The 26348-nt window shown below is 45.8% G+C and overlaps 1 protein-coding gene across 1 annotated transcript in view; it reads right to left on the bottom strand.

The window, feature by feature from the left end:
• The window catches only part of LOC109865308 (glutamate receptor ionotropic, NMDA 2B-like), a 52863-nt gene that overhangs the window by 5685 nt on the left and 20830 nt on the right, over positions 1-26348 (bottom strand). The window contains exons 2-7 of the mRNA XM_031799127.1: positions 23735-23903; positions 22266-22419; positions 19111-19236; positions 16836-17065; positions 16382-16542; positions 14564-14751 (exon numbers count right to left, since the gene is read on the bottom strand). Coding sequence (XP_031654987.1) covers positions 14564-14751; positions 16382-16542; positions 16836-17065; positions 19111-19236; positions 22266-22419; positions 23735-23903 — 1028 coding nt within the window. The remainder of the gene's footprint in view (positions 1-14563; positions 14752-16381; positions 16543-16835; positions 17066-19110; positions 19237-22265; positions 22420-23734; positions 23904-26348) is intronic.

Consider the following 26348-nt stretch of genomic DNA (forward strand, 5'->3'; position numbering starts at 1 on the left):
AGGAGTTAGTTTATAATAAGGTTAGGGTGAGGGGGTACATGGAGGAGTTAGTTTATAATAAGGTTAGGGTGAGGGGGTATATGGAGGGGTTAGTTTATAATAAGGTTAGGGTGAGGGGGTATATGGAGGGGTTAGTTTATAATAAGGTTAGGGTGAGGGAGTATATGGAGGAGTTAGTTTATAATAAGGTTAGGGTGAGGGGGTATATGGAGGAGTTAGTTTATAATAAGGTTAGGGTGAGGGGGTATATGGTGGGTTTAATTTATAATAAGGTCAGGGTGAGGGGGTATATGGAGGGGTTAGTTTATAATAAGGTTAGGGTGAGGGGGTATATGGAGGGGTTAGTTTATATTAAGGTTAGGGTGAGGGGGTATAAGGAGGGGTTAGTTTATAATAAGGTTAGGGTGAGGGGGTATATGGAGGGGTTAGTTTATAAAAAGGTTAGGGTGAGGGGGTATATGGAGGAGTTAGTTTATAATAAGGTTAGGGTGAGGGAGTATATGGAGGAGTTAGTTTATAATAAGGTTAGGGTGAGGGGGTATATGGAGGAGTTAGTTTATAATAAGGTTAGGGTGAGGGGGTATATGGAGGAGTTAGTTTATAATAAGGTTAGGGTGAGGGAGTATATGGAGGAGTTAGTTTATAATAAGGTTAGGGTGAGGGGGTATAAGGAGGGGTTAGTTTATAATAAGGTTAGGGTGAGGGGGTATATGGAGGAGTTAGTTTATAATAAGGTTAGGGTGAGGGGGTATATGGAGGGATTAGTTTATAATAAGGTTAGGGTGAGGGGGTATATGGAGGGGTTAGTTTATAATAAGGTTAGGGTGAGGGGGTATATGGAGGGGTTAGTTTATGATACGGCTGTAGGTTAGGGGTTAGAGGGGATATACAATGAGGACGGGTTAGGCTGGTTCAGTTTATATTGAGTTAGGTTAGGAGAAGATGGAAGAGAATATAGCTAGGTGCTGAAAGGAAAGGTGAGGTATTTGAATAGTATAAGGCATGAGTGCTGAGGGATACAGTGAAGAGGGACACAGTGGGGAGGGACACAGTGAGGAGGGATAATACAATGAAGGGGGATACTGTAGAGAGGGATCCAGTGAAGAGGGATACAGTGAAGAGGGATACTGTGGAGAGGGATACAGTAGAGAGGGATACAATAAAGAGGGATACAGTAGAGAGGTTTACAGTAGAGAGGAATACAGTAGAGAGTGATACAGTAGAGAGGAATACAGTAAAGAGGGATACAGTAGAGAGGGTTACAGTAGAGAGGAATACAGTAGAGAGGAATACAGCATAGAGTGATACAGTAAATAAGTATAAAGTGAAGAGGGATACAGTAGAGAGGGATACAGTAAAGAGGGATACAGTAGAGAGGGATACAGTAAAGAGGGATACAGTAGAGAGGGATACAGTAAAGAGGGATACAGTAGAGAGGGATACAGTAAAGAGGGATATGGTAGAGAGTGATACAGTAGAGAGGGATACAGTAGAGAGGGATACAGTAGAGAGGGATATGGTAGAGAGTGATACAGTAGAGAGGGATACAGTAGAGAGGGATACAGTAGAGAGGATACAGTAAAGAGGGATACAGTAGAGAGGGATACAGTAAAGAGGGATACAGTAGAGAGGGATACAGTAAAGAGGGATATGGTAGAGAGTGATACAGTAGAGAGGGATACAGTAGAGAGGGATACAGTAGAGAGGGATATGGTAGAGAGTGATACAGTAGAGAGGGATACAGTAGAGAGGGATACAGTAGAGAGGATACAGTAAAGAGGGATACAGTAGAGAGGGATACAGTAGAGAGGGATACAGTAGAGAGGGATACAGTAAAGAGGGATACAGTAGAGAGGGATACAGTAAAGAGGGATACAGTAGAGAGGGATCCAGTAAAGAGGGATACATTAGAGAGGGATACAGTAGAGAGGGATATGGTAGAGAGTGATACAGTAGAGAGGGATACAGTAGAGAGGGATACAGTAGAGAGGGATATGGTAGAGAGTGATACAGTAGAGAGGGATACAGTAGAGAGGGATACAGTAGAGAGGATACAGTAAAGAGGGATACAGTAGAGAGGGATACAGTAAATAGGGATACAGTAGAGAGGGATACAGTAAAGAGGGATACAGTAGAGAGGGATACAGTAGAGAGGGATACATTAGAGGGGGATACAGTAAAGAGGGATACAGTAGAGAGGGATACAGTAAAGAGGGATATGGTAGAGAGTGATACAGTAGAGAGGGATACAGTAGAGAGGGATACAGTAGAGAGGGATATGGTAGAGAGTGATACAGTAGAGAGGGATACAGTAGAGAGGGATACAGTAGAGAGGATACAGTAAAGAGGGATACAGTAGAGAGGGATACAGTAAAGAGGGATACAGTAGAGAGGGATACAGTAAAGAGGGATATGGTAGAGAGTGATACAGTAGAGAGGGATACAGTAGAGAGGGATACAGTAGAGAGGGATATGGTAGAGAGTGATACAGTAGAGAGGGATACAGTAGAGAGGGATACAGTAGAGAGGATACAGTAAAGAGGGATACAGTAGAGAGGGATACAGTAGAGAGGGATACAGTAAAGAGGGATACAGTAGAGAGGGATACAGTAAAGAGGGATACAGTAGAGAGGGATCCAGTAAAGAGGGATACATTAGAGAGGGATACAGTAGAGAGGGATATGGTAGAGAGTGATACAGTAGAGAGGGATACAGTAGAGAGGGATACAGTAGAGAGGGATATGGTAGAGAGTGATACAGTAGAGAGGGATACAGTAGAGAGGGATACAGTAGAGAGGATACAGTAAAGAGGGATACAGTAGAGAGGGATACAGTAAATAGGGATACAGTAGAGAGGGATACAGTAAAGAGGGATACAGTAGAGAGGGATACAGTAGAGAGGGATACATTAGAGGGGGATACAGTAGAGGGGGATACAGTAAAGACGGATACAGTAGAGAGGGATACAGTAAAGAGGGATACAGTAGAGAGGGATACAGTAAAGAGGGATACAGTAGAGAGGGATACAGTAAAGAGGGATACAGTAGAGAGGGATCCAGTAAAGAGGGATACAGTAGAGAGGGATACAGTAAAGAGGGATACAGTAGAGAGGGATACAGTAAAGAGGGATACAGTAAAGAGGGATATGGTAGAGAGGGATACAGTAAAGAGGGATACAGTAAAGAGGGATATGGTAGAGAGGGATACAGTAGAGAGGGATACAGTAAAGAGGGATACAGTAGAGAGGAATGGATTGAATAGGGATACATTAGAGGAGGATGCAGCATAGAGCGATACAGTAAAGAAGTATAAAGTGAAGAGGGATACAGTAGAGAGGGATACAGTAGAGAGGGATACATTAGAGGGGGATACAGTAGAGAGGGATACAGTAAAGAGGGATACATTAGAGGGGGATACAGTAGAGAGGGATACAGTAAAGAGGGATACATTAGAGGGGGATACAGTAGAGAGGGATGGATTGAATAGGGATACATTAGAGGGGGATACATTAGAGGGGGATACAGTAGAGAGGGATAGAGTAAAGAGGGATACATTAGAGGGGGATACAGTAGAGAGGGATACAGTAAAGAGGGATACAGTAGAGAGGAATGGATTGAATAGGGATACATTAGAGGGGGATACTGTAGAGAGGGATACAGTAAAGAGGGATACAGTAGAGAGGGATACAGTGAAGAGGGATACAGTAGAGAGGGATACATTAGAGAGGGATACATTAGAGGGGGATACAGTAGAGGGGGATACAGTAAAGAGGGATACAGTAGAGAGGGATACAGTAAAGAGGGATACAGTAAAGAGGGATACAGTAGAGAGGGATGGATTGAATAGGGATACATTAGAGGGGGATAAAGCATGGAGCGATACAGTAAAGAGGGATACAGTGAAGAGGGATACAGTAAAGAGGGATACAGTAAAGAGGGATACAGTAAAGAGGGATACAGTAGAGAGGGATACAGTAGAGAGGGATACAGTAGAGAGGGATACAGTAGAGAGGGATACAATAAAGAGGGATACAGTAGAGAGGGATACAGTAGAGAGGGATACAGTAGAGAGGGATACAGTAAAGAGGGATACAGTAGAGAGGGATACAGTAGAGAGGGATACAGTAAAGAGGGATACAGTAGAGAGGGATACAGTAAAGAGGGATACAGTAAAGAGGGATACAGTAGAGAGGGATACAGTAGAGAGGGATACAGTAAAGAGGGATACAGTAGAGAGGGATACAGTAGAGAGGGATACAGTAAAGAGGGATACAGTAAAGAGGGATACAGTAGAGAGGGATACTGTAAAGAGGGATACAGTAAAGAGGGATACAGTAGAGAGGGATACAGTAGAGAGGAATACAGTAGAGAGGGATACAGTAGAGAGGGATACAGTAGAGAGGGATACAGTAAAGAGGGATACAGTAGAGAGGGATACAGTAAAGAGGGATACAGTAGAGAGGGATATGGTAGAGAGTGATACAGTAGAGAGGGATACAGTAGAGAGGGATACAGTAGAGAGGGATATGGTAGAGAGTGATACAGTAGAGAGGGATACAGTAGAGAGGGATACAGTAGAGAGGATACAGTAAAGAGGGATACAGTAGAGAGGGATACAGTAAATAGGGATACAGTAGAGAGGGATACAGTAAAGAGGGATACAGTAGAGAGGGATACAGTAGAGAGGGATACATTAGAGGGGGATACAGTAGAGGGGGATACAGTAAAGACGGATACAGTAGAGAGGGATACAGTAAAGAGGGATACAGTAGAGAGGGATACAGTAAAGAGGGATACAGTAGAGAGGGATACAGTAAAGAGGGATACAGTAGAGAGGGATCCAGTAAAGAGGGATACAGTAGAGAGGGATACAGTAAAGAGGGATACAGTAGAGAGGGATACAGTAAAGAGGGATACAGTAAAGAGGGATATGGTAGAGAGGGATACAGTAAAGAGGGATACAGTAAAGAGGGATATGGTAGAGAGGGATACAGTAGAGAGGGATACAGTAAAGAGGGATACAGTAGAGAGGAATGGATTGAATAGGGATACATTAGAGGAGGATGCAGCATAGAGCGATACAGTAAAGAAGTATAAAGTGAAGAGGGATACAGTAGAGAGGGATACAGTAGAGAGGGATACATTAGAGGGGGATACAGTAGAGAGGGATACAGTAAAGAGGGATACATTAGAGGGGGATACAGTAGAGAGGGATACAGTAAAGAGGGATACATTAGAGGGGGATACAGTAGAGAGGGATGGATTGAATAGGGATACATTAGAGGGGGATACATTAGAGGGGGATACAGTAGAGAGGGATAGAGTAAAGAGGGATACATTAGAGGGGGATACAGTAGAGAGGGATACAGTAAAGAGGGATACAGTAGAGAGGAATGGATTGAATAGGGATACATTAGAGGGGGATACTGTAGAGAGGGATACAGTAAAGAGGGATACAGTAGAGAGGGATACAGTGAAGAGGGATACAGTAGAGAGGGATACATTAGAGAGGGATACATTAGAGGGGGATACAGTAGAGGGGGATACAGTAAAGAGGGATACAGTAGAGAGGGATACAGTAAAGAGGGATACAGTAAAGAGGGATACAGTAGAGAGGGATGGATTGAATAGGGATACATTAGAGGGGGATAAAGCATGGAGCGATACAGTAAAGAGGGATACAGTGAAGAGGGATACAGTAAAGAGGGATACAGTAAAGAGGGATACAGTAAAGAGGGATACAGTAGAGAGGGATACAGTAGAGAGGGATACAGTAGAGAGGGATACAATAAAGAGGGATACAGTAGAGAGGGATACAGTAGAGAGGGATACAGTAGAGAGGGATACAGTAAAGAGGGATACAGTAGAGAGGGATACAGTAGAGAGGGATACAGTAAAGAGGGATACAGTAGAGAGGGATACAGTAAAGAGGGATACAGTAAAGAGGGATACAGTAGAGAGGGATACAGTAGAGAGGGATACAGTAAAGAGGGATACAGTAGAGAGGGATACAGTAGAGAGGGATACAGTAAAGAGGGATACAGTAAAGAGGGATACAGTAGAGAGGGATACTGTAAAGAGGGATACAGTAAAGAGGGATACAGTAGAGAGGGATACAGTAGAGAGGAATACAGTAGAGAGGGATACAGTAGAGAGGGATACAGTAGAGAGGGATACAGTAAAGAGGGATACAGTAGAGAGGGATACAGTAGAGAGGGATACAGTAGAGAGGGATACAGTAAAGAGGGATACAGTAGAGAGGGATACAGTAGAGAGGGATACAGTGGAGAGGGATACAGTAGAGAGGGATACAGTGGAGAAGGATAAAGCGCAGAGGACTGTAATTAATATTGTGAGACACTGACTAAGTTGCTTCTGATGTCTTTGATTGTTATTGTGGCTGTGTGTTTGCGTGCGTGTGTGTGTGTGTGTGTGTGTGTGTGTGTGGCCATTACAGCTGTGTGTGTGAGCACAGTCAGTGCAAATAAAATTGTATTTGTCACATGCACAGAATAAAACAGGTGTAGACTTACAAGCCCTTAACCAACAATGCAGTTTAAACAAATTGAGTTGTAAAATATTTACTAAATAATCAAAAGTTTTAAAAAAATCTTTAAAAAAGTTGCAAAATAAATGTACATAACAATAACGAGTCAATGTGCGGGGGTAAAGGTTAGTCCAGGTCATTTGTAAAGTGACTATGTATAGATAATAAACAGCGAGTAGCAGCAGTGTAAAAATAAGGGGGGGTCAAAGGGGGAGGGGGGAGGGGGTCAAATAGTCCAGGTGGCCATTTGATTAGTTGTTCAGCAGTCTTGTGACTGGAGTCTTTGACAATTTTTTGGGCCTTCCTCTGACACTGGTTAGTATATAGGTCCTGAATGTCAGGAAGCTTGGCCCCAGGGATGTACTGGGCTGTACGTACTACCATCTGTAGCGCCTTACGGTCAGTTGCCATACCAGGAGACATTTATTTAACCAGGTAGGCCAGTTAAGAACAAGTTCTCATTTACAACTGCGACCTGGCCAAGATGAAGTAAAGCAGTGCGACACAAACAACAACAACACAGTTACACATGGGATAAACAAACATACAGTCAATACCACAACAGAGGAAGTCTATATACAGTGTGTGCAAATGGCGTGAGGAGGTAAGGCAATAAATAGGCCATAGTAGCAAAGTAATTATAATTAAGCAAATTAACACTGGAGTGATAGATGTGCAGATGATGATGTGCAAGTAGAAATACTGGTGTGCAAAAGAGCAAAAAAGTTAATGAAAACAATATGGGGATGAGGTAGGTAGTTGGATGGGCTATTTACAGACGGGCTGTGTACAGCTGCAGCGATCGGTAAGCTACTCAGATAGCTGGTGCTTAAAGTTAGTGAGAGAGATATAAGTCTCCAAATTCAGGGATTTTTGCATTTCGTTCCAGTCATTGGCAGCAGAGAACTGGAAGGAAAGGCGGCAAAAAGGAGGAGTTGGCTTTGGGGATGACCAGTGAAATATACCTGCTGGAGCGTGTGCTAAGGGTGGGTGTTGTTATGGTGACCAGTGAGCTGGCGGAGCTTTACCTAGAAAAGATGAATAGATGACCTGGAGCCAGTGGATCTGGCGACGAATATGTAGCGAGGGCCAGCCGACGAGAGAATACAGGTCGCAGGGGTGTGTGGTATATGGGGCTTTGGTGACAAAACGGATGGACTGTGATAGACTGCATCCAGTTTGCTGAGAAGAGTGTTGGAGGCTATTTTGTAAATGACATCGCTGAAGACGAGTATCGGTAGGATAGTCAGTTTTACGAGGGTATGTTTGGCAGCGTGAGTGAAGGAGGCTTTGTTGCAAAATAGGGAGCCGATTCTAGGTGTAATTTTGGATTGGAGATGTTTGATATGAGTCTGGAAGGAGAGTTTACAGTCTAGCCAGACACCTAGGTATTTGTAGTTGTCCAAGGCTTGTACAGTTACAGAAGTCAATGAACAGCATTCTCACATGCAGCATTCTCACAAGGTTCCTGGGTGTGTGCAACACATGTCATGTTGTGTTATGTCCCCCCAACACATCCCTCGTCACAGATAATCTTCATTAATCATTGATTATGCAAGTCGCTCGTTATCTGGTCTTGATGTGGGAATCAACAGCCTCATGGGACTTCTGCTAGTCCTTGGGGTTCGGGAGGAAGTACACACACAGTCATGTGATCGCCGGTCCCACGCTAAAATATGTCCCCATAGCCCCCCCTCCGTGCCCTGGAATTGGTGCTGAGGGGGAGAGGAGGGAGATTGGGGAGGACATGTCCGGTGAGATTTGTTTGATGTGAGCCACCAGTCTGTATCTCACCAAAGGGGATTTCCCACTCCCCTAGTGCTTGTGTAACTAACAGTGTGCTAACTCACTCGCTGCCTGGACAGTAGCAGATTTTGCCTGCCTGGTTGTTAAGACTTCCTGATAAAGTAGGCCACAGTGAAGGACGCGAAGAAAGCTCAGCAGGTTGTGTCAAGATGACTTTGAGCTCCTTAGATGTAGGACATGCATTCTTTGGGTTGACCTCAATACTCCTCCACCTACCCCTACACATGACCTGGTTGAAATATATTTGCACAAGACTTGAGCTGTTCTTGTTTTCGTTGGTCCTGTAGAATAGAATCAATGGAGAAGTCCTACAAGTGTCCTACTTAATAAAAGCTATTCACTTCTGCATGTGTTCCATGTACAGATGTAGGATCTTAATTTGATCACTCTTATGTTGATGAGACCTCCACCCACCAGACCTCCACCCCCACCAGACTTCCACCCCACCAGACCTCCACCCCCACCAGACCTCCTCCCCACCAGACCTCCACCCCACCCCACCCCACCAGACCTCCACCCCCACAATACCTTCACCCCCACCAGACCTCCACCCCACCAGACCTCCACCCCCACCAGGCCTCCACCCCACCAGACCTCCACCCCCAACAGACCTCCACCCCACCAGACGTAAGCATGCCCACCCTTGATGCTATCTGGGGTGAACAGGCAGTGGCTCGGGTGGTTGATGTCCTTGATGATCTTTATGGCCTTCCTGTGACATCGGGTGGTGTAGGTGTCATGGAGGGCAGGTAGTTAGCCCCCGGTGATGCGTTGTGCAGACCTCACTACCCTCTGGAGAGCCTTACGGTTGTGGGAGGAGCAGTTGCCATACCAGGCGGTGATACAGCCCGACAGGATGCTCTCGATTGTGCATCTGTAAAAGCTTGTGAGTGCTTTTGGTGACAAGCCGAATTTCATCAGCCTCCTGAGGCTGAAGAGGCGCTACTGCGCCTTCTTCACCACGCTGTCTGTGTGGGTGGACCAATTCAGTTTGTCCGTGATGTGTACGCCGAGGAACTTAAAACTCTCTACCCTCTCCACTACTGTCCCGTCGATTTGGATAGGGCGGTGCTCCCTCTGCTGTTTCCTGAAGTCCACGATCATCTCCTTTGTTTTGTTGACATTGAGTGTGAGGTTATTTTCCTGACACCACACTCTGAGGGCCATCACCTCCTCCCTGTAGGCCGTCTCGTTGTTGTTGGTAATGAAGCCTACCACTGTAGTGTCGTCTGCAAATGATTGCAGACAAAATTATTTAAATGATGATTGAGTTGGAGGCGTGCATGGCCACACAGTCGTGGGTGAACAGGGAGTACAGGAGAGGGCTCAGAACGCACCCTTGTGGGGCCCCAGTGTTGTGACGATCAGCGGGGTGGAGATGTTGTTACCTACCCTCACCACCTGGGGGCGGCCCGTCAGGAAGTCCAGTACCCAGTTGCACAGGGCGGGGTCGAGACCTAGGGTTTCGAGCTTGATGACGAGTTTGGAGGGTACTATGGTGTTAAATGCTGAGCTGTAGTTGATGAACAGCATTCTCACATAGGTATTCCTATTGTCCAGATGGGTTAGGGCCGTGTGCAGTGTGGTTGCAATTGCGTCGTCTGTGGACCTATTGGGGTGGTAAGCAAATTGGAGTGGGTCTAGGGTGTCAGGTAGGGTGGAGGTGATATGGTCCTTGACTAGTCTCTCAAAGCACTTCATCATGACGGAAGTGAGTGCTATGGGGTGGTAGTCGATTAGCTCAGTTACCTTAGCTTTCTTGGGAACAGGAACAATGGTGGCCCTCTTGAAGCATGTGGGGACAGCAGACTGGGATAAGGATTGATTGAATATGTCCGTAAACACACCAGCCAGCTGGTCTGCACATGCTCTGAGGACGCGGCTGGGCATGCCGTCTGGGACTGCAGCCTTGCGAGGGTTAACACGTTTAAATGTTTTACTCACGTCGGCTGCAGTGAAGGAGAGTCCGCAGGTTTTGGTAGCGTGCCGTGTCAGTGGCACTGTATTGTCCTCAAAGCGATCAAAGAAGTTGTTTAGTCTGTCTGGGAGCAAGACATCCTGGTCCGCGACGGGGCTGGTTATCTTTTTGTGTCTGAGCCGTTGAATTGCGACTCTACTTTGTCTCTATACTGACGCTTAGCTTGTTTGATTGCCTTGCGGAGGGAATAGCTACACTGTTTGTATTCGGTCATGTGTCCGGTCATCTTGTGCTTTCAGTTTCACCCGAATGCTGCCATCAATCCACGGTTTCTGGTTTGGGAATGTTTTAATAGTTGCTGTGGGTACGACATCGCCAATGCACTTGCTAATGAACTCGCTCACCGAATCAGCGTATTCGTCAATGTTGTTGGTTGACGCAATGCGGAACATAACCCAATCCACGTGTTCGAAGCAATCTTGAAGCGTGGAATCAGATTGGTCGGACCAGCGTTGAACAGACCTGAGAGCGGGAGCTTCCTGTTTTAGTTTCTGTCTATAGGCTGGAAGCAACAAAATGGAGTCGTGGTCAGCTTTTCCGAAATGAGGGTGGGGGAGTGCCTTATATGCGTCGCGGAAGTTAGAATAACAATGATCCAGGGTTTTACCAGCCCTGGTAGCACAATCGATATGCTGATAGAATTTAGGGAGTCTTGTTTTCAGATTAGCCTTGTTAAAATCCCCAGCAACAATGAATGCAGCCTCAGGATATGTGGTTTCCAGTTTACATAGAGTCAAATAAAGTTCAGGGCCATCGAAGTGTCTGCTTGAGGGGGAGTATATGCGGCTGTGATTATAATCGAAGAGAATTCTCTTGGTAGATAATGCGGTCGACATTTGATTGTGAGGAATTCTAAGTGAGGTGAGCAGAAGGACTTGAGTTCCTGTATGTTGTTATGATCACACCACGTCGCGCTAATCATAAGGCATACTCCCCCGCCCCTCTTCTTACCAGAAAGATGTTTGTTTCTGTCTGCGCGATGCGTGAAGAAACCAGCTGGCTGTACCGACTCCGATAGCATGTCTCGAGTGAGCCATGTTTCCGTGAAGCTAAGAACGTTACAGTCTCTGATGTCTCTCTGGAATGCTACCCTTGCTCGGATTTCATCAACCTTGTTGTCAAGAGACTGGACATTGGCGAGTAGCATGCTAGGGAGTGGTGCGCGATGTGCCTGTCTCTGGAGCCTGACCAGTAGACCGCTTCGTCTGCCCCTTTTATGGCGTCGTTGTATTGGATCGCCGGCTGGGATCTGATCCATTGTCCCGGGTGGTGGGCAAAACACAGGATCCGCTTCGGGAAAGTTGTATTCCTGATCGTAAGGTCTGGTACATACTGTAGAGATGCATGCTACTGTGTGTGAAGCTCACTTTCAGTGGTGAATCCAAATCCCTAGCCTCTTGTATCAAGAGTCTTTCAACTGTCTGAAACAATCCGCACCATATCCCTCTCACACTGTAATGACCTCCCATACATTATAAAAACTGGGACATATTATGATAGAAAATGCCAAGTGCATTTGAGCCATTGTTGTGTGTGTGTGTGTGTGTGTGTGTGTGTGTGTGTGTGTGTGTGTGTGTGTGTGTGTGTGTGTGTGTGTGTGTGTGTGTGTGTGTGTGTGTGTGTGTGTGCGTGTGCGTGTGCGTGTGCGTGTGCGTGTGTGTGCGTGTGTGTGTGTTCTGACCATGTCCATGTTTAAATACTGAGTGTACTAAACATTAAGAACACCTTACTAATATTGAGTCCCTTTTACGCTCAGAGCAGCCTCAATTCGTCCACAGGGATGCTGGGCCATGTTGACTCCAATGCTTCCCACACTTGTGTCAAGTTGGCTGAATGTCATTTGGGTGGTGGACCATTCTTGATACACACAGTAAACTGTTGAGCATGAAAAACCCAGCAGCGTTGCAGTTCTTGACACACTCAAACCGGTGTCTTGCCCATTCATCCTCTGAATGGCACACATACACAATATACAGTGGGGCAAAAGTCAGTTAGTCAGCCACCAATTGTGCAAGTTCTCCCACTTAAAAATATGAGAGGCCTGTAATTTTCATCATAGGTACACTTCAACTATGACAGACAAAATGAGAAAAAAAATCCAGAAAATCACATTGTAGGATTTTAAATGAATTTATTTGCAAATTATGGTGGGAAAATAAGTATTTGGTCAATAACAAAAGTTTATCGCAATACTTTGTTATATACCCTTTGTTGGCAATGACAGAGGTCAAACGTTTTCTGTAAGTCTTCACATGGTTTTCACACACTGTTACTGGTATTTTGGCCCATTCCTCCATGCAAGATCTCCTCTAGAGCAATAATGTTTTGGGGCTGGGCAACATGGACTTTCAACTCCCTCCAAATATGTTCTATGGGGTTGAGATCTGGAGACTGGCTGGGCCACTCCGGACCTTGAAATGCTTCTTACGAAGCCACTCCTTCGTTGCCCGGGCGGTGTGTTTGGGATCATTGTCATGCTGAAAGACCCAGCCACGTTTCATCTTCAATGCCCTTGCTGATGGAAGGAGGTTTTCACTCAAAATCTCACGATACATGGCCCCATTCATTCTTTCCTTTACACGGATCAGTCGTCCTGGCCCCTTTGCAGAAAAACAGCCCAAAAGCATGATGTTTCCACTCCCATGCTTCACAGTAGGTATGGTGTTCTTTGGATGCAACTCAGCATTCTTTGTCCTCCAAACACGACGAGTTGAGTTTTTACGTTTCATCTGACCATATGACATTCTCCCAATCTTCTTCTGGATCATCCAAATGCTCTCTAGCAAACTTCAGATGGGCCTGGAAGTGTACGGGCTTAAGCAGGGGGACACGTCTGGCACCGCAGGATTTGAGTCCCTGGCGGCGTAGTGTGTTACTGATGGTAGGCTTTGTTACTTTGGTCCCAGCTCTCTGCAGGTCATTCACTAGGTCCCCCCGTGTGGTTCTGGTATTTTTGCTCACCGTTCTTGTGATCATTTTGACCCCATGGAGTGAGATCTTGCGTGGAGCCCCAGATCGAGGGAGATTATCTGTGGTCTTGTATGTCTTCCATTTCCTAATAATTGCTCCCACAGTTGATTTCTTCAAACCAAGCTGCTTACCTATTGCAGATTCAGTCTTCCCCAGCCTGGTGCAGGTCTACAATTTTGTTTCTGGTGTCCTTTGACAGCTCTTTGGTCTTGGCCATAGTGGAGTTTGGAGTGTGACTGTTTGAGGCTGTGGACAGGTGTCTTTTATACTGATAACAAGTTCAAACATATGCCATTAATACAGGTAACAAGTGGAGGACAGAGGAGCCTCTTAAAGAAGAAGTTACAGGTCTGTGAGAGCCAGAAATCTTGCTTGTTTGTAGGTGACCAAATACTTATTTTCCACCATAATTTGCTAATAAATTCATTAAAAATCCTACAATGTGATTTTCATTTTGTCTGTCATAGTTGAAGTGTACCTATGATGAAAATTACAGGCCTCTCTCATCTTTTTAAGTGGGAGAACTTGCACAATTGGTGGCTGACTAAATACTTTCTTGCCCCACTGTATGTCTCAATTGTCTTAAGGCTTAAAAATCCTTCTTTAACCTGTCCCTTCATCTACACTGCCTGAAGTGGATTTAACAAGTGACATCAAGAAGAGATCTTAGCTTTCACCTGGATTCACCGGATCAGTCTGTCATGGAAAGAGCAGGTGTTCCTAATGTTTTGTACACTCAGTGTATGGAACGTTTCTCTGAAGGCGGTGAGGTGATCATCCAGGTATCTTGTCAAGACCACTCAGTGTTTCTACTATACATACCATGGAGCATAGACCCTAGATAGAACACGTTGAGGAGTACTATATATAATATGTCTAGGCCAATGGAACTCAGCAGTGTAATTAAGACTGTGGTATCCAGCATCCTGTGTTCCAATCCTGGGATTCGACAATGCAAGTGGGAGATGAACTACAAACCAGAAGGAAGCTGGCTTCAGATCCCATGTACCATCTCCTGCCGTTGTGCACTTGAGCTAGGCACTTGCTGCTAAATGTGTAGCTGCAGGGGTGCTGCTTTGTGGTCGGCTGAAGCTGTGCTCCTACCCAAAATGTGTGTGTTGTGTGTTTGTGTCTTGTCTTGGGAAGTGGGAGGGGAGGATGGAACAGATGAAGAATTTCTGTCTCTGCAGATGGACTAATAAATGACTATTCAATATGCTACTCTACTGTCGGACTACGATCGCATGTCAGCTGAAGCTTTACCATCGCCGAACAGCATGAGGATGGCCAGGTCCACCGCTCTCTTCCAGCCAGAGTCCTTCTGGATGGCGATGCCGTAACCGGTGGTGGCGAACACCTTCCCGCTGCCGATGGTCACCAGTTTACAGCCCTCGTCCCTCCCGGCCATGTAGTTCAACACAGCAGCATCGTAGATGAAGGCATCCAATTTACTGAGCAGGAGTAGGGAGGGAGATAGTGGAGGATAGTTAGTGGTCAGTACTGGTCAGGCAAAGTGTTAGTAATTGTAGATATTGGTTATTTTCAGGGTTAGGAGTTTTTTCCTGATCGTAAGACTGAACCAGTAAAACTCCAGGCCCTGGTTATAGCCTGTACATGGGCCTGGAGTTTTCCTGGTGAGGTCGCATGGTCTGGAAAAAACTGCAGGGCCTAGTAATGAGAGATATACTGAACAAAAATATAAACGCAACATGCAACAAGTTACAGTTCATATGAGGAAATCAGTAAATTAAAATAAATGAATTAGTCCCTCATCTATGGATTTCACATGACTGGGAATACAGATATGCATCTGTTGGTCACAGATATAAAAAATAAAAAAATGGGCCTCAGGATCTCGTCACGATATTTCTGTGCATTCAAATTGCCATTGATAAAATGCAACTGTGTTCATTGTCCATACCATGTTCCCACCGCAACCATGGGGCACTCTGTTCACAACGTGGACATCAGCAAACTGCTCGCCCACATAGCGTCATACACAGGGTCTGCCATTGTGAGGCCAGTTGGATGTACTGCCAAATTCTCGAAAACGTCGTTGGAAGCGGCTTATGGTAGAGAAATGAACATTTAATTATCTGGCAACCGCTCTGGTGGACATTCCTGCAGTCGGCATGCCAATTGCACACTCCCTCGAAACTTGAAACATCTGTGCAATTGTGTTGTGTGACAAAACTGCAGATTTTAGAGTGGCTTTTTATTGTGCCCAGCACAAGATGCACCTGTGTAATGATCATGCTGTTTCATCAGCTTCTTGATATGCCACATCTGTCAGGTGGATGGATTATCTTGGCAAAGGAGAAATGCTCACTAGTAGGGATGTAAACAAATTTGTGCACAAAATTTGAGAGAAATAAGCTTTTTGTGCGTACGGAATATCTCTGGGATCTTTTATTTCAGCTCATGAAACATGGGACCAACACTTTACATGTTACGTTTATACTAAGTGACCTATGACAGATTTAGGTGACAAACCCACAACTCATCAACTCCCCATGGCTACAGCATGTTAGTGATACACACCCCTGCAGACAAACCATTTTACAATACCAATAGCTAGCTAGCAGTTCAACTAGCTCCCTCCCAACCAAGCCAAAAGAAGAGAAACCCACAGATGGCTATATGAAGCTCTAGTGTTCTAATCCGCACTCTGCATTCTTAATTCTTGGAAAGGAAGAAGGGAGGAGACCATCACATCAGATCAGCTCTCAGCCTCCACCAACCACCACCAGGCTGTTGCTTGCTGCTATTCTGAGCTAAGGAGCAGTGGCAGGCAGCAGCAAGCAACAGCAGCAGCTCTGCTAGCTTTCCACCCACCCTCACTCCCTCCCTCCCTCCCCTCCATCCATCCCTCTCTCCTCTCTCTCACCCGTTCTCCATCAATCCCTCCCTCTCCCTGGCCCTCCCTCCCTCCCCTCCCCTCCCCTCCATCCATCCCTCTCTCCTCTCTCTCACCCGTTCCCCCTCCCCTCCCCTCCATCCCTCTCTCTCTCTCCTCTCCCTAACCCTCCACCCATCCTCCCCTCTTCTCCCTCCCTCTTTCCCTCCCTCTCCTTCTCTCACCCTCCCTTGAGGCTTGCCAGGGCCTCGTTCACGTTCTTCTGGTGGAAGCTGGTCATATACTGGTGCATCTCCGGGTAATTGTTGCGGATGTTCCGTTCCGTGCTTCCGTTGGGCACCGTTCCGAAACGGAATGGCGGGGAGAAGGCGTTGGGTTTTTGGAACTGTGGAGAGGGGGGGGGTTCCGGGAAGAGAAGAGAGAAAATAGCAGGGGTTGGTGTGGTGAGCTGGACAAGGCATCGGGTTCCATCAAATGCTCCTAATACATTATGCTTCTGGACTGACCGGAAATGAATCTGCTTGGAAAACATATGCAACGCTGGGCACATACAGGCAGGTGAGAAAAAACAACAACAAAAACACACACACACACACACGCGCGCGCACACACACACACACACACACACACACACACACACACACACACACACACACACACACACACACACACACACACCTTATTGTCACTGAGGCCCGACACCTGATCCACATACTCCTCCTGGATCATGAAGGCAGCCAGGTTGGCAGTGTAGGAGGCCAGGAAGATGACAGCGAAGAAGGCCCACACCGACACCATGATCTTACTGGTGGTGCCTTTAGGGTTCTGGACGGGAACAGAGTTGTTGAAAACCAGGCCCCACAGCAGCCAGATGGCCTTCCCGATGGTGAAGGAGGGGCCACCGGGCTCTGGGGGAAGAAAAGAGGGATGTGGAGAAGATGTCAATAGAGAGGGAGAGAAAGAGGGAGAAGGGAGTTGATTGGTTTGGTGGCTATGCTCCCAATTAAAAAAGCACTTAATTTAATAGTCCTGATGTTGGCTTTTTGTTATAGGGCCATTGATCTGAGGTAGGTTATGTTGTAGGCCTGCCAATGATCATGAACAAAAGGAGAGGAGAGAAATCCTGTTGGGAAGTATTGGGACGTAAAGCCAGTTGGCTCCTGCTATACCAGACTCCACTGTAGCAGAATCAGAACTGACGCCCTGGCTGTCTGCATCCACATCCATACGGTGCTTGGAGAGAGGGACAGAGAGGGAGAGAGAGGGAGAGAGAGGGAGAGAGAGAGACAGAGAGGGACAGAGAGGGACAGAGAGAGAGAGGGAGAGAGAGAGAGAGAGAGAGAGAGAGAGAGAGAGAGAGAGAGGGGGGGGGGGGGGGGGGACAGAGAGGGACAGAGGGAGAGAGAGAGAGAGAGAGAGAGAGAGAGAGAGAGAGAGAGAGAGAGAGAGAGGGGAGAGAGAGAGAGAGAGAGAGAGAGAGAGGGAGAGAGAGAGAGAGAGCGAAGGATGGAGAGAGAGAGAGAGAGGGAGGGAGAGAGAGAGGGAGAGAGTAGAGGGAGAGAGAGAGTGTGGAGGTGGGAGCGAGAGAAGGGTAGAGATAGAGAGGGACAAAGAGAGAGTGCAAGAGAGAGCGAGAGAAGGAGGGTGAAGGAGGGTGAAGGTGGGGGTGGATGGGTGTCCAAAAGGCTACAATTATGCTACAGCTGCAGCAACAAGCAATACAATACAACACGGTGTGTGCGTGTGCGTGTGTTTGTGTGTGCATGTGCGCTTAACACGGCTTACATAACCTGTATTGGAAGTCATTAACTCAACGATACCGTGGGTGCGTAAACAGCAGAGGAACCAACCTCTCTCTCTCTCTCCCTCTCTCTCTCTTCCTATCGCTCTCTCCCTCTCTGCTTTCTACAGTGGTTACAGTGAATTGTAGTGCATTATACAGCAGCAACAGACAGTGTAGATAACCCACCATTACCCTGCCCTGCCTGGCTCATCACTACACACTTATCCCCTTGTCACCAATATAAAGCAACAACCCAAAAAGCAGGGTGGATACAGAACTCCTATGATGTTATCTTGAGTGGGCTGGAGTGGTGGAATGTTAATGTATTCCTCTGCATTGTATATGGAGCCAGAGAGGGTGTGAAGAAGAGAAGCGCCGTGTAAAATAGAATCCTGCTGCTGCCGTGGAAACGGAACTGTTGATTTTGTGTTTTGGGGGTGTTGGGAACATGATTCAATTCTGTGGGTAGTGTCATAAACATTCTGTCACAACTTTTGTTTTTCTGTGTTCGTTTTCAACACAATGACATGACCTGAAGACCTGTGTTAGCTCCCCAAGCCAATGCCTAGCCTTTAGCTTGGCGGGTTAACACAATCTTGTGTCGTACAGGAGACCCAGGATCAAACTCCAGTCGGTGTATTGGGAAACAACATGATGTCTTTAGGTACAGGGAGACTTGTTGCTAGTGCTTAATGATGCCCAAGGCATTCTGTTATTGTGCAATGATGATGATGTTAGATAGGTTTTCATTTTAATCTACAGCTCCATCTAAGAACAGCTATTATTGTATTGTTCGTCCTGATGACTAGATGGCTGTGTCCTGATGACTAGATGGATATGTTCCAAATGGCACCCAATTCCCTATATAGTGCACTACTTTTGACCTTTGAGCCCTGGAAGTGCATTACATAGGGAATTGGGTGCCATTTGGGACACACCCTATATGTGTTTCATTTAAAGAGTGTGGCTGGAGTGACTGAGGTGTCCTCCTTATATTGAGTGGAAATGTTTCAATGTGTTTCATTTCCCAACCTTGGCTGCCTGCTGCCTGGCTGGTGATAGAGGGTAAGAGAAAGGTGTTCAATTGACAAGTTCTCTCTCTCTCTCTCTTTCTCTGTGTTTGTTTGTGTTTGTGTGCGAGTGTGTGTGTGTGTGTATCCTCTCTCTCACCTCGTCCGTCTGCCAGGCAGCGGTTGTAGCCGACCGGGCTGAAGTACTCAAACACAAACACAGCAATCGCTGACACGAGCAGCAGCATCACAAACATCATCACCCACACGTCCGCACTGAACGGCTCTGAGAGAAGAAGATAGAAAGGGAGAGAGGGAGAGAGAAAGGGAGAGAGAGAAGGAGAGAGGGAGGGAGAGAAATAAAGAAAGAGATATATAAAAAGAGAGAAAGAAAGAGATATATAAAAAGAGAGAAAGAAAGAGATATATAAAAAGAGAGAGAGAAATAAAGAAAGAGATATATAAAAAGAGAGAAATAAAGAAAGAAATATATAAAAAGAGAGAGAGAGAGAAATAAAGAAAGAGATATATAAAAGAGAGAGAGAGAGAGAGAGAGAGAGAGAGAGAGAGAGAGAGAGAGAGAGAGAGAAAGGAAGGAAGGAAGGAAGGAAGGGAGAGGGGGAGGGAGGGAGACAAAGGCTGGTAAAATTAAACAAATTCATCAATGACCAAGGGATGTAAAGCCAGTTGTGGTATTTCTGTGTGTGTGAGCATGTGCTTATTTACGATGTCTGTGTCTGTGTGTGTGTGTGTGTGCTTATTTATCAAGTCTGTGTCTGTGTCTGTGTGTGTGTGTGCTTATTTACGATGTCTGTGTCTGTGTGTGTGTCTCTGTGTGTGTGTGTGTGCTTATTTACTATGTATGTGTCAGTGTCTGTGTGTGCGTGTGCTTATTTATCATGTCTGTGTCTGTGTCTGGGTGCGTGTGTGCTTATTTATCATGTCTGTGTCTGTGTATGTGTGTGTGTGTGTGCTTATTTATCATGTCTGTGTCTGTGTCAGTGTCTGTGTGTGCGTGTGCTTATTTATCATGTCTGTGTCTGTGTCTGTGTCTGGGTGCGTGTGTGCTTATTTATCATGTCTGTGTCTGTGTATGTGTGTGTGTGTGTGCTTATTTATCATGTCTGTGTCTGTGTCTGTGTCTGTGTCTGTGTGTGTGCTTATTTATCATGTCTGTGTCTGTGTCTGTGTGTGTGCTTATTTATCATGTCTGTGTCTGTGTCTGTGTGTGTGTGCTTATTTATCATGTCTGTGTCTGTGCCTGTGTGTGTGTGTGTGCTTATTTACCATGTCTGTGTCTGTGTCTGTGTGTGTGTGTGTGTGTGTGTGTGTGTGTGTGTGTGTGTGCTTATTTATCATGTCTGTGTCTGTGTGTGTGTGTGTGTGCTTATTTATCATGTCTGTGTCTGTGTGTGTGTGTGTGCTTATTTATCATGTCTGTGTCTGTGTCTGTGTGTGTGCTTATTTATCATGTCTGTGTCTGTGTCTGTGTGTGTGTGTGTGTGCTTATTTATCATGTCTGTGTCTGTGTCTGTGTCTGTGTCTGTGTCTGTGCTTATTTACCATGTCTGTGTCTGTGTCTGTGTGTGTGTGTGTGCTTATTTATCATGTCTGTGTCTGTGTGTGTGTGTGCTTATTTATCATGTCTGTGTGTGTGTGTGTGCTTATTTATCATGTCTGTGTATGTGTATGTGTGTCTGTGTGTGTGTGTGTGTGCTTATTTATCATGTCTGTGTGTGTGTGTGTGTGCTTATTTATTATGTCTGTGTCTGTGTGTGTGTGTGTGTGTGTGTGTGCTTATTTACGATGTCTGTGTCTGTGTCTGTGTCTCTGTGTGTGTGTGTGTGTGTGCTTATTTACGATGTCTGTGTCTGTGTCTGTGTGTGTGTGCTTATTTATCATGTCTGTGTGTGTGTGTGTGTGCTTATTTATCATGTCTGTGTCTGTGTGTGTGTGTGTGTGTGCTTATTTATCATGTCTGTGTCTGTGTCGGTGTGTGTGCTTATTTATCATGTCTTTGTCTGTGTGTGTGTGCTTATTTATCATGTCTGTGTCTGTGTCTGTGTGTGTGTGTGCTTATTTATCATGTCTGTGTCTGTGTCTGTGTCTGTGTGTGTGTGTGTGCTTATTTATCATGTCTGTGTGTGTGTGTGTGTTTATTTATCATGTCTGTGTCTGTGTCTGTGTGTGTGTGTGTGTGTGCTTATTTATCATGTCTGTGTGTGTGTGTCTCTGTGTGTGTGTGTGTGTGCTTATTTATCATGTCTGTGTCTGTGTCTGTGTGTGTGTGCTTATTTATCATGTGTGTGTGTGTGCTTATTTATCATGTGTGTGTCTGTGTCTGTGTGTGTGTGTGTGCTTATTTATCATGTCTGTGTCTGTGTCTGTGTGTCTGTGTGTGTGCTTATTTATCATGTCTGTGTGTGTGTGTGTGTGTCTCTGTGTGTGTGTGTGCTTATTTATCATGTCTGTGTCTGTGTCTGTGTGTGTGTGTGCTTATTTATCATGTCTGTGTCTGTGTCTGTGTGTGTGTGTGCTTATTTATCATGCCTGTGTCTGTGTCTGTGTGTGTGTGTGTGTGCTTATTTATCATGTGTGTGTCTGTGTTTGTGTGTGTGTGCATATTTATCATGTGTGTGTCTGTGTCTGTGTGTGTGTGCTTATTTACCATGTCTGTGTCTGTGTCTGTGTGTGTGGTGATTTACCATGTCTGTGTGTGTGTGTGGGTCCCCAGTCCGGGACCCGCTACGAGGGGTCGGCCAGTGGGGTGAGCCAGTGGTGGAGCGGGGTCTGAGTCCCGTACCTGAGCCGTCACCGCGGATAGATGCCCACCCAGACCGTCCCCTATAGGTTCAGGTTTTCTTTTTATGTCTCTATTTGGTTTGGTCAGGGTGTGATTTGGGGTGGGTATTCTATGTTCTATTATTTGTATTTCTATAGCCCTTTTTCCACCTTGTGGGAAGTTGACTTTGTTTATGGCACAAAGCCTTTTGCTTCACGGTTTGTTTACGACTGTTCAAAATGATGATATGATACGAGGTTATGATTAATAAGTTGACTGTTTATAGATGTGATAGGTAAATACCTTTTTAGAGTTTAATTTGGGAGATGGTAACTCTTTAAAGAACCGCTCTCATGGTGCCCCAGACCCTAATGAGTTAATTGTTACATGAATAATTTAATTGGGTAACAATTAAACATAGTTAGCTAATTAGATAAATAACAGTCTTCAGAATAATGTTAAAGTCAAGTCATGACATATGGATGTGAAGCATCTCCATCAACACCAGGTGCCAGTGGTACTCTGATTCTCACCAAGGAAGGCGGAGGGGGAGACAGTGCCGTTGCTACGGGAGACCAGGACACTGATCCCCGTCTCGATGAAGGGCACGGAGAAGTCAATGACCTCGGACCTCTCCGCGTTGATGGTGAGCGACCCCACGGCCATGTGGGCCTTCTTCTGCTCCACCTGAGTCAATGAGAGAGACAGGGTCAACGGGAGGTCATTTTGGATCTGATACAAAACAGGACCGAGAGAAACGGCGAAGGAGAAGGAAACTGGGTTACTACTTTATACTACAACTGTAAACTACTGTATATCAATGAGAGGTCACCTTTTCCCTTCACATACACTGCCATTTTAGATCTGATACGAAACATGACTGTGAAAAATAATGAAGAAGGAAACTAGGTTACTACACTGTATAGTGAATCACTACTACAACTGGAAAGAGCTCTGTTCTTGCCACGAACCTTTCCCTCCCCTGCTCTCTCCCCTATATTTTACTCCTTTCTCCCTCCACTCACTCACTCCCGTCCCTCCTCTGAGTCTCTACAGGTATATTTAGCTGTTAATACCTGAGGCCTTGGGCAGTGTATAAAAGTGGGCCACAACAGGCTGTGTTAACAGGGTAGCAGAGCAGAGTGAGCATGAAATATTCCCTCCCCTCTGCTCTCTCCTCCTCCTGATGTTTTTCATTAGTTTGTGGCCATTTCTCTCCCTCATTTATCTTTGGCTCCCTCCTGCTCTCCTATCTAAATGAAATCATTAGCCGTGTACTTGGATGATGAGAACAGGCCTGAGGCATGCTGTGGATTTGCATGAGCCGGGTGTGCCTACGTTGACACGTCTCCCTGTCGTTTTACTCCAGAATCCAGTCAAAGGTTTTATAATGCCAGATGAATCCATTCCTCAGCATCTCTGTCCCTGATATACAAACACAACATTGATCAGTTGTCAGGCAAGAGGCAAGGCTACACGTTTCTTCGTCCCACCCGCGGTCGTTTAACTTGGACATCCTTTCATAGAGGATGCAGTACAGTGCTGTATCTAACACGTGCTATGTGATTTAATATGGGAATTAATGCCGGCAAAGTAGGGGGCTTTCCCCGAGGCTCTTCCCACTGCTAACTCTCCCTCTCTGAGTCTGATGAAGAGCCTCCTCTCCTCTTCTCTCCCAGACTTGAAATGAGCGGATCAAAGCCCCACGCAGGCTAGGATATAGAGGCAGTCAAATCAGACCTGCTGGGTTCAAATAGTATTCATCTTCTGTCAAATTACTTTGAGCTGCACTCAATCGAGCTTGTCTGGCGCGATAGAAGCAATAGAATAGTCCCACATGTGCAAACCCCGCCCTCCTAGTACTTCAGGCAGGCTCAATCAATCAAACAGTCAAAGTATTTGAACACATTTCAAATACTAATCGAACCCAGATCTGGAAATAAGGAGATAAGAGTCAGAACGCCAAAAGAGAGTCAGTGAGAAAGAACGGACAAACTCCCACCTCCCCGACCATTCCATTCCAGGTGCCGTTGATCTTCTTGCCGTGCTTTCCGTTGGTGACCAGGTAGAGGTCATAGGTGAACTTGACCTGCTTGGCGATCTTCTTCAGGATGTCGATGCAGAAACCTTTACAGCAGCGCTTGGTGTACTGGCCAGGTACTGTCTGGTTGCTGAGAGAGAGATTTTCTTATTCATTTTCCCTTTGTACTTGAACTATTTGTACATAGTTACAACACTGCATATAGACATAATATGACATTTGAAATGTCTTCATTCTTTTTGAACTTTTGTGATGTAATGTTTACTGTTATTGTTTTTATTGTTTATTTCACTTTTGTTTATTATCTATTTCAGTTGCTTTGGAAATGTAAACATATGTTTCCCACAATGAAGAACCTTAAATTGAACATTTAAATTGAAACAGAAGGAGAAAAAAACATAAATAGGAGCATAAGAGAGAGAGGGAGGGAGGGAGAGGGAGAACGACAGAGAAAGAGAGGTAGAGTGAGACACAGAGAGAGAAATAGAAGGATAAGAGAGAGAGGGAGGGAGGGAGAGGGAGAACGACAGAGAAAGAGAGGTAGAGTGAGACACAGAGAGAGAAATAGGAGCATAAGAGAGAGAGGGAGGGAGGGAGAGGGAGAACGACAGAGAAAGAGAGATAGAGTGAGACACAGAGAGAGAAATAGGAGCATAAGAGAGAGAGGGAGGGAGGGAGAGGGAGAACGACAGAGAAAGAGAGATAGAGTGAGACACAGAGAGAGAAATAGGAGCATAAGAGAGAGAGAGAGGGAGGGAGAGGGAGAACGACAGAAAAAGAGAGGTAGAGTGAGACACAGAGAGAGAAATAGGAGCATAAGAGAGAGAGGGAGGGAGGGAGAGGGAGAACGACAGAAAAGAGAGGTAGAGTGAGACACAGAGAGAGAAATAGGAGCATAAGAGAGAGAGGAGGGAGGGAGAGGGAGAACGACAGAGAAAGAGAGATAGAGTGAGACACAGAGAGAGAAATAGGAGCATAAGAGAGAGAGGGAGGGAGGGAGGGAGGAGGGAGGGAGGGAGGGAGGGAGGGAGGGAGGGAGGAGGGAGGGAGGGAGGGAGGGAGGGGAGGGAGGGAGGGAGGGAGGGAGGGAGGGAGGGAGAGGGAGAACGACAGAGAAAGAGAGATAGAGTGAGACACAGAGAGAGAAATAGGAGCATAAGAGAGAGAGGGAGGGAGGGAGAGGGAGAACGACAGAGAAAGAGAGATAGAGTGAGACAAAGAGAGAGAAATAGAAGGATAAGAGTGAGAGGAAGAGAAAGAGAGGAAAGATAAGAAAGGGAGAGAGAGAGAAAAATGATAATGGGGCACAGGAAGATATCAATGACCAGGTGGGTCAAAGGGCAAAAATAATTGGGCCAATCAAAGAGAGGTAGAAGAGAGGGGGGACAGGTACAGGATGATCAGAAGAGAGGAGGGACAGGTACAGGATGATCAGAAGAGAGGGGGGACAAGTACAGGATGATCAGAAGAGAGGGGGACATGTACAGGATGATCAGAAGAGAGGGGGACAGGTACAGGATGATCAGAAGAGAGGGGGACAGGTACAGGATGATCAGAAGAGAGGGGGACAAGTACAGGATGATCAGAAGAGAGAGGGGACAAGTAGCAGGGATGATCAGAAGAGAGGGGGGACAAGTACAGGATGATCAGAAGAGAGGGGGGACAGGTACAGCGGATGATCAGAGAGAGGGGGACAAGTACAGGATGATCCAGGAAGATGGGGGGACATGTACAGGATGATCAGAAGAGGATGGGGGACCATGGTACCAGGATGATCAGAAGAGAGGGGGGACAAGTACAGGATGATCAGAAGATGGGGGGACATGTACAGGATGATCAGAAGAGAGGGGGACAGGTACAGGATGATCAGAAGATGGGGGGACAAGTACAGGATGATCAGAAGAGAGGGGGAGAAACAATAAATAAACAGTGATGGTGAGGTTGACAGGAGAGGTGAGAAGAGGATGAAATGTCAATAATAAAAGGAGGAAAGGGCAAGGAATGAGGAGCTCCAGGGAGCTCCAGGGAATTTAGATAGGCCAGCAGAGAGAGAGAAATGGAGTGAAAGAAAAGGAGTGAGAGAAAAGGGAGGGCAATGAGGGGAATCCATTATGGGAGGGCAAGGTGAAGTGGAGAAACTGAAGAAGGGTAAGTGTAGTGAAGCGTGAACAAAATGTGGACGAGAAAAGTAAAATAGTCCAGATATAGGAAGAGAGAGGGAAGGGATGGGGGTTATCAGAAGACAAATAGATTGAGAGAGGATGAGAGGATGAAATGGAGAGATAGATGAAATTACCAAAACACATTAGAGGGAAAGAAGTATAACATGATAGAAAAGTATGGGCATGGAAATGGGAGGGGGACAGAGAGATATGGACAGCGGAGAAAAAGAAATACAAGACAGACAGGACATACTGTACAAAGCTTCCAGCATGTTATATATAGAGTAAACATAACCAAGGTTAACGTACCCTTAATTAATTCATTAAGGTATACCCTTAATATAATTTCAGCTATCTGTTAGGTGAAAAAAACAATCAATTACAGAAGCTGATTGAGTTGAGTCACATGCTTA

Source organism: Oncorhynchus kisutch, linkage group LG20 (genome assembly GCF_002021735.2).
Source record: "Oncorhynchus kisutch isolate 150728-3 linkage group LG20, Okis_V2, whole genome shotgun sequence".
In the NCBI taxonomy this organism is placed as follows: Eukaryota; Metazoa; Chordata; class Actinopteri; order Salmoniformes; family Salmonidae; genus Oncorhynchus; species Oncorhynchus kisutch.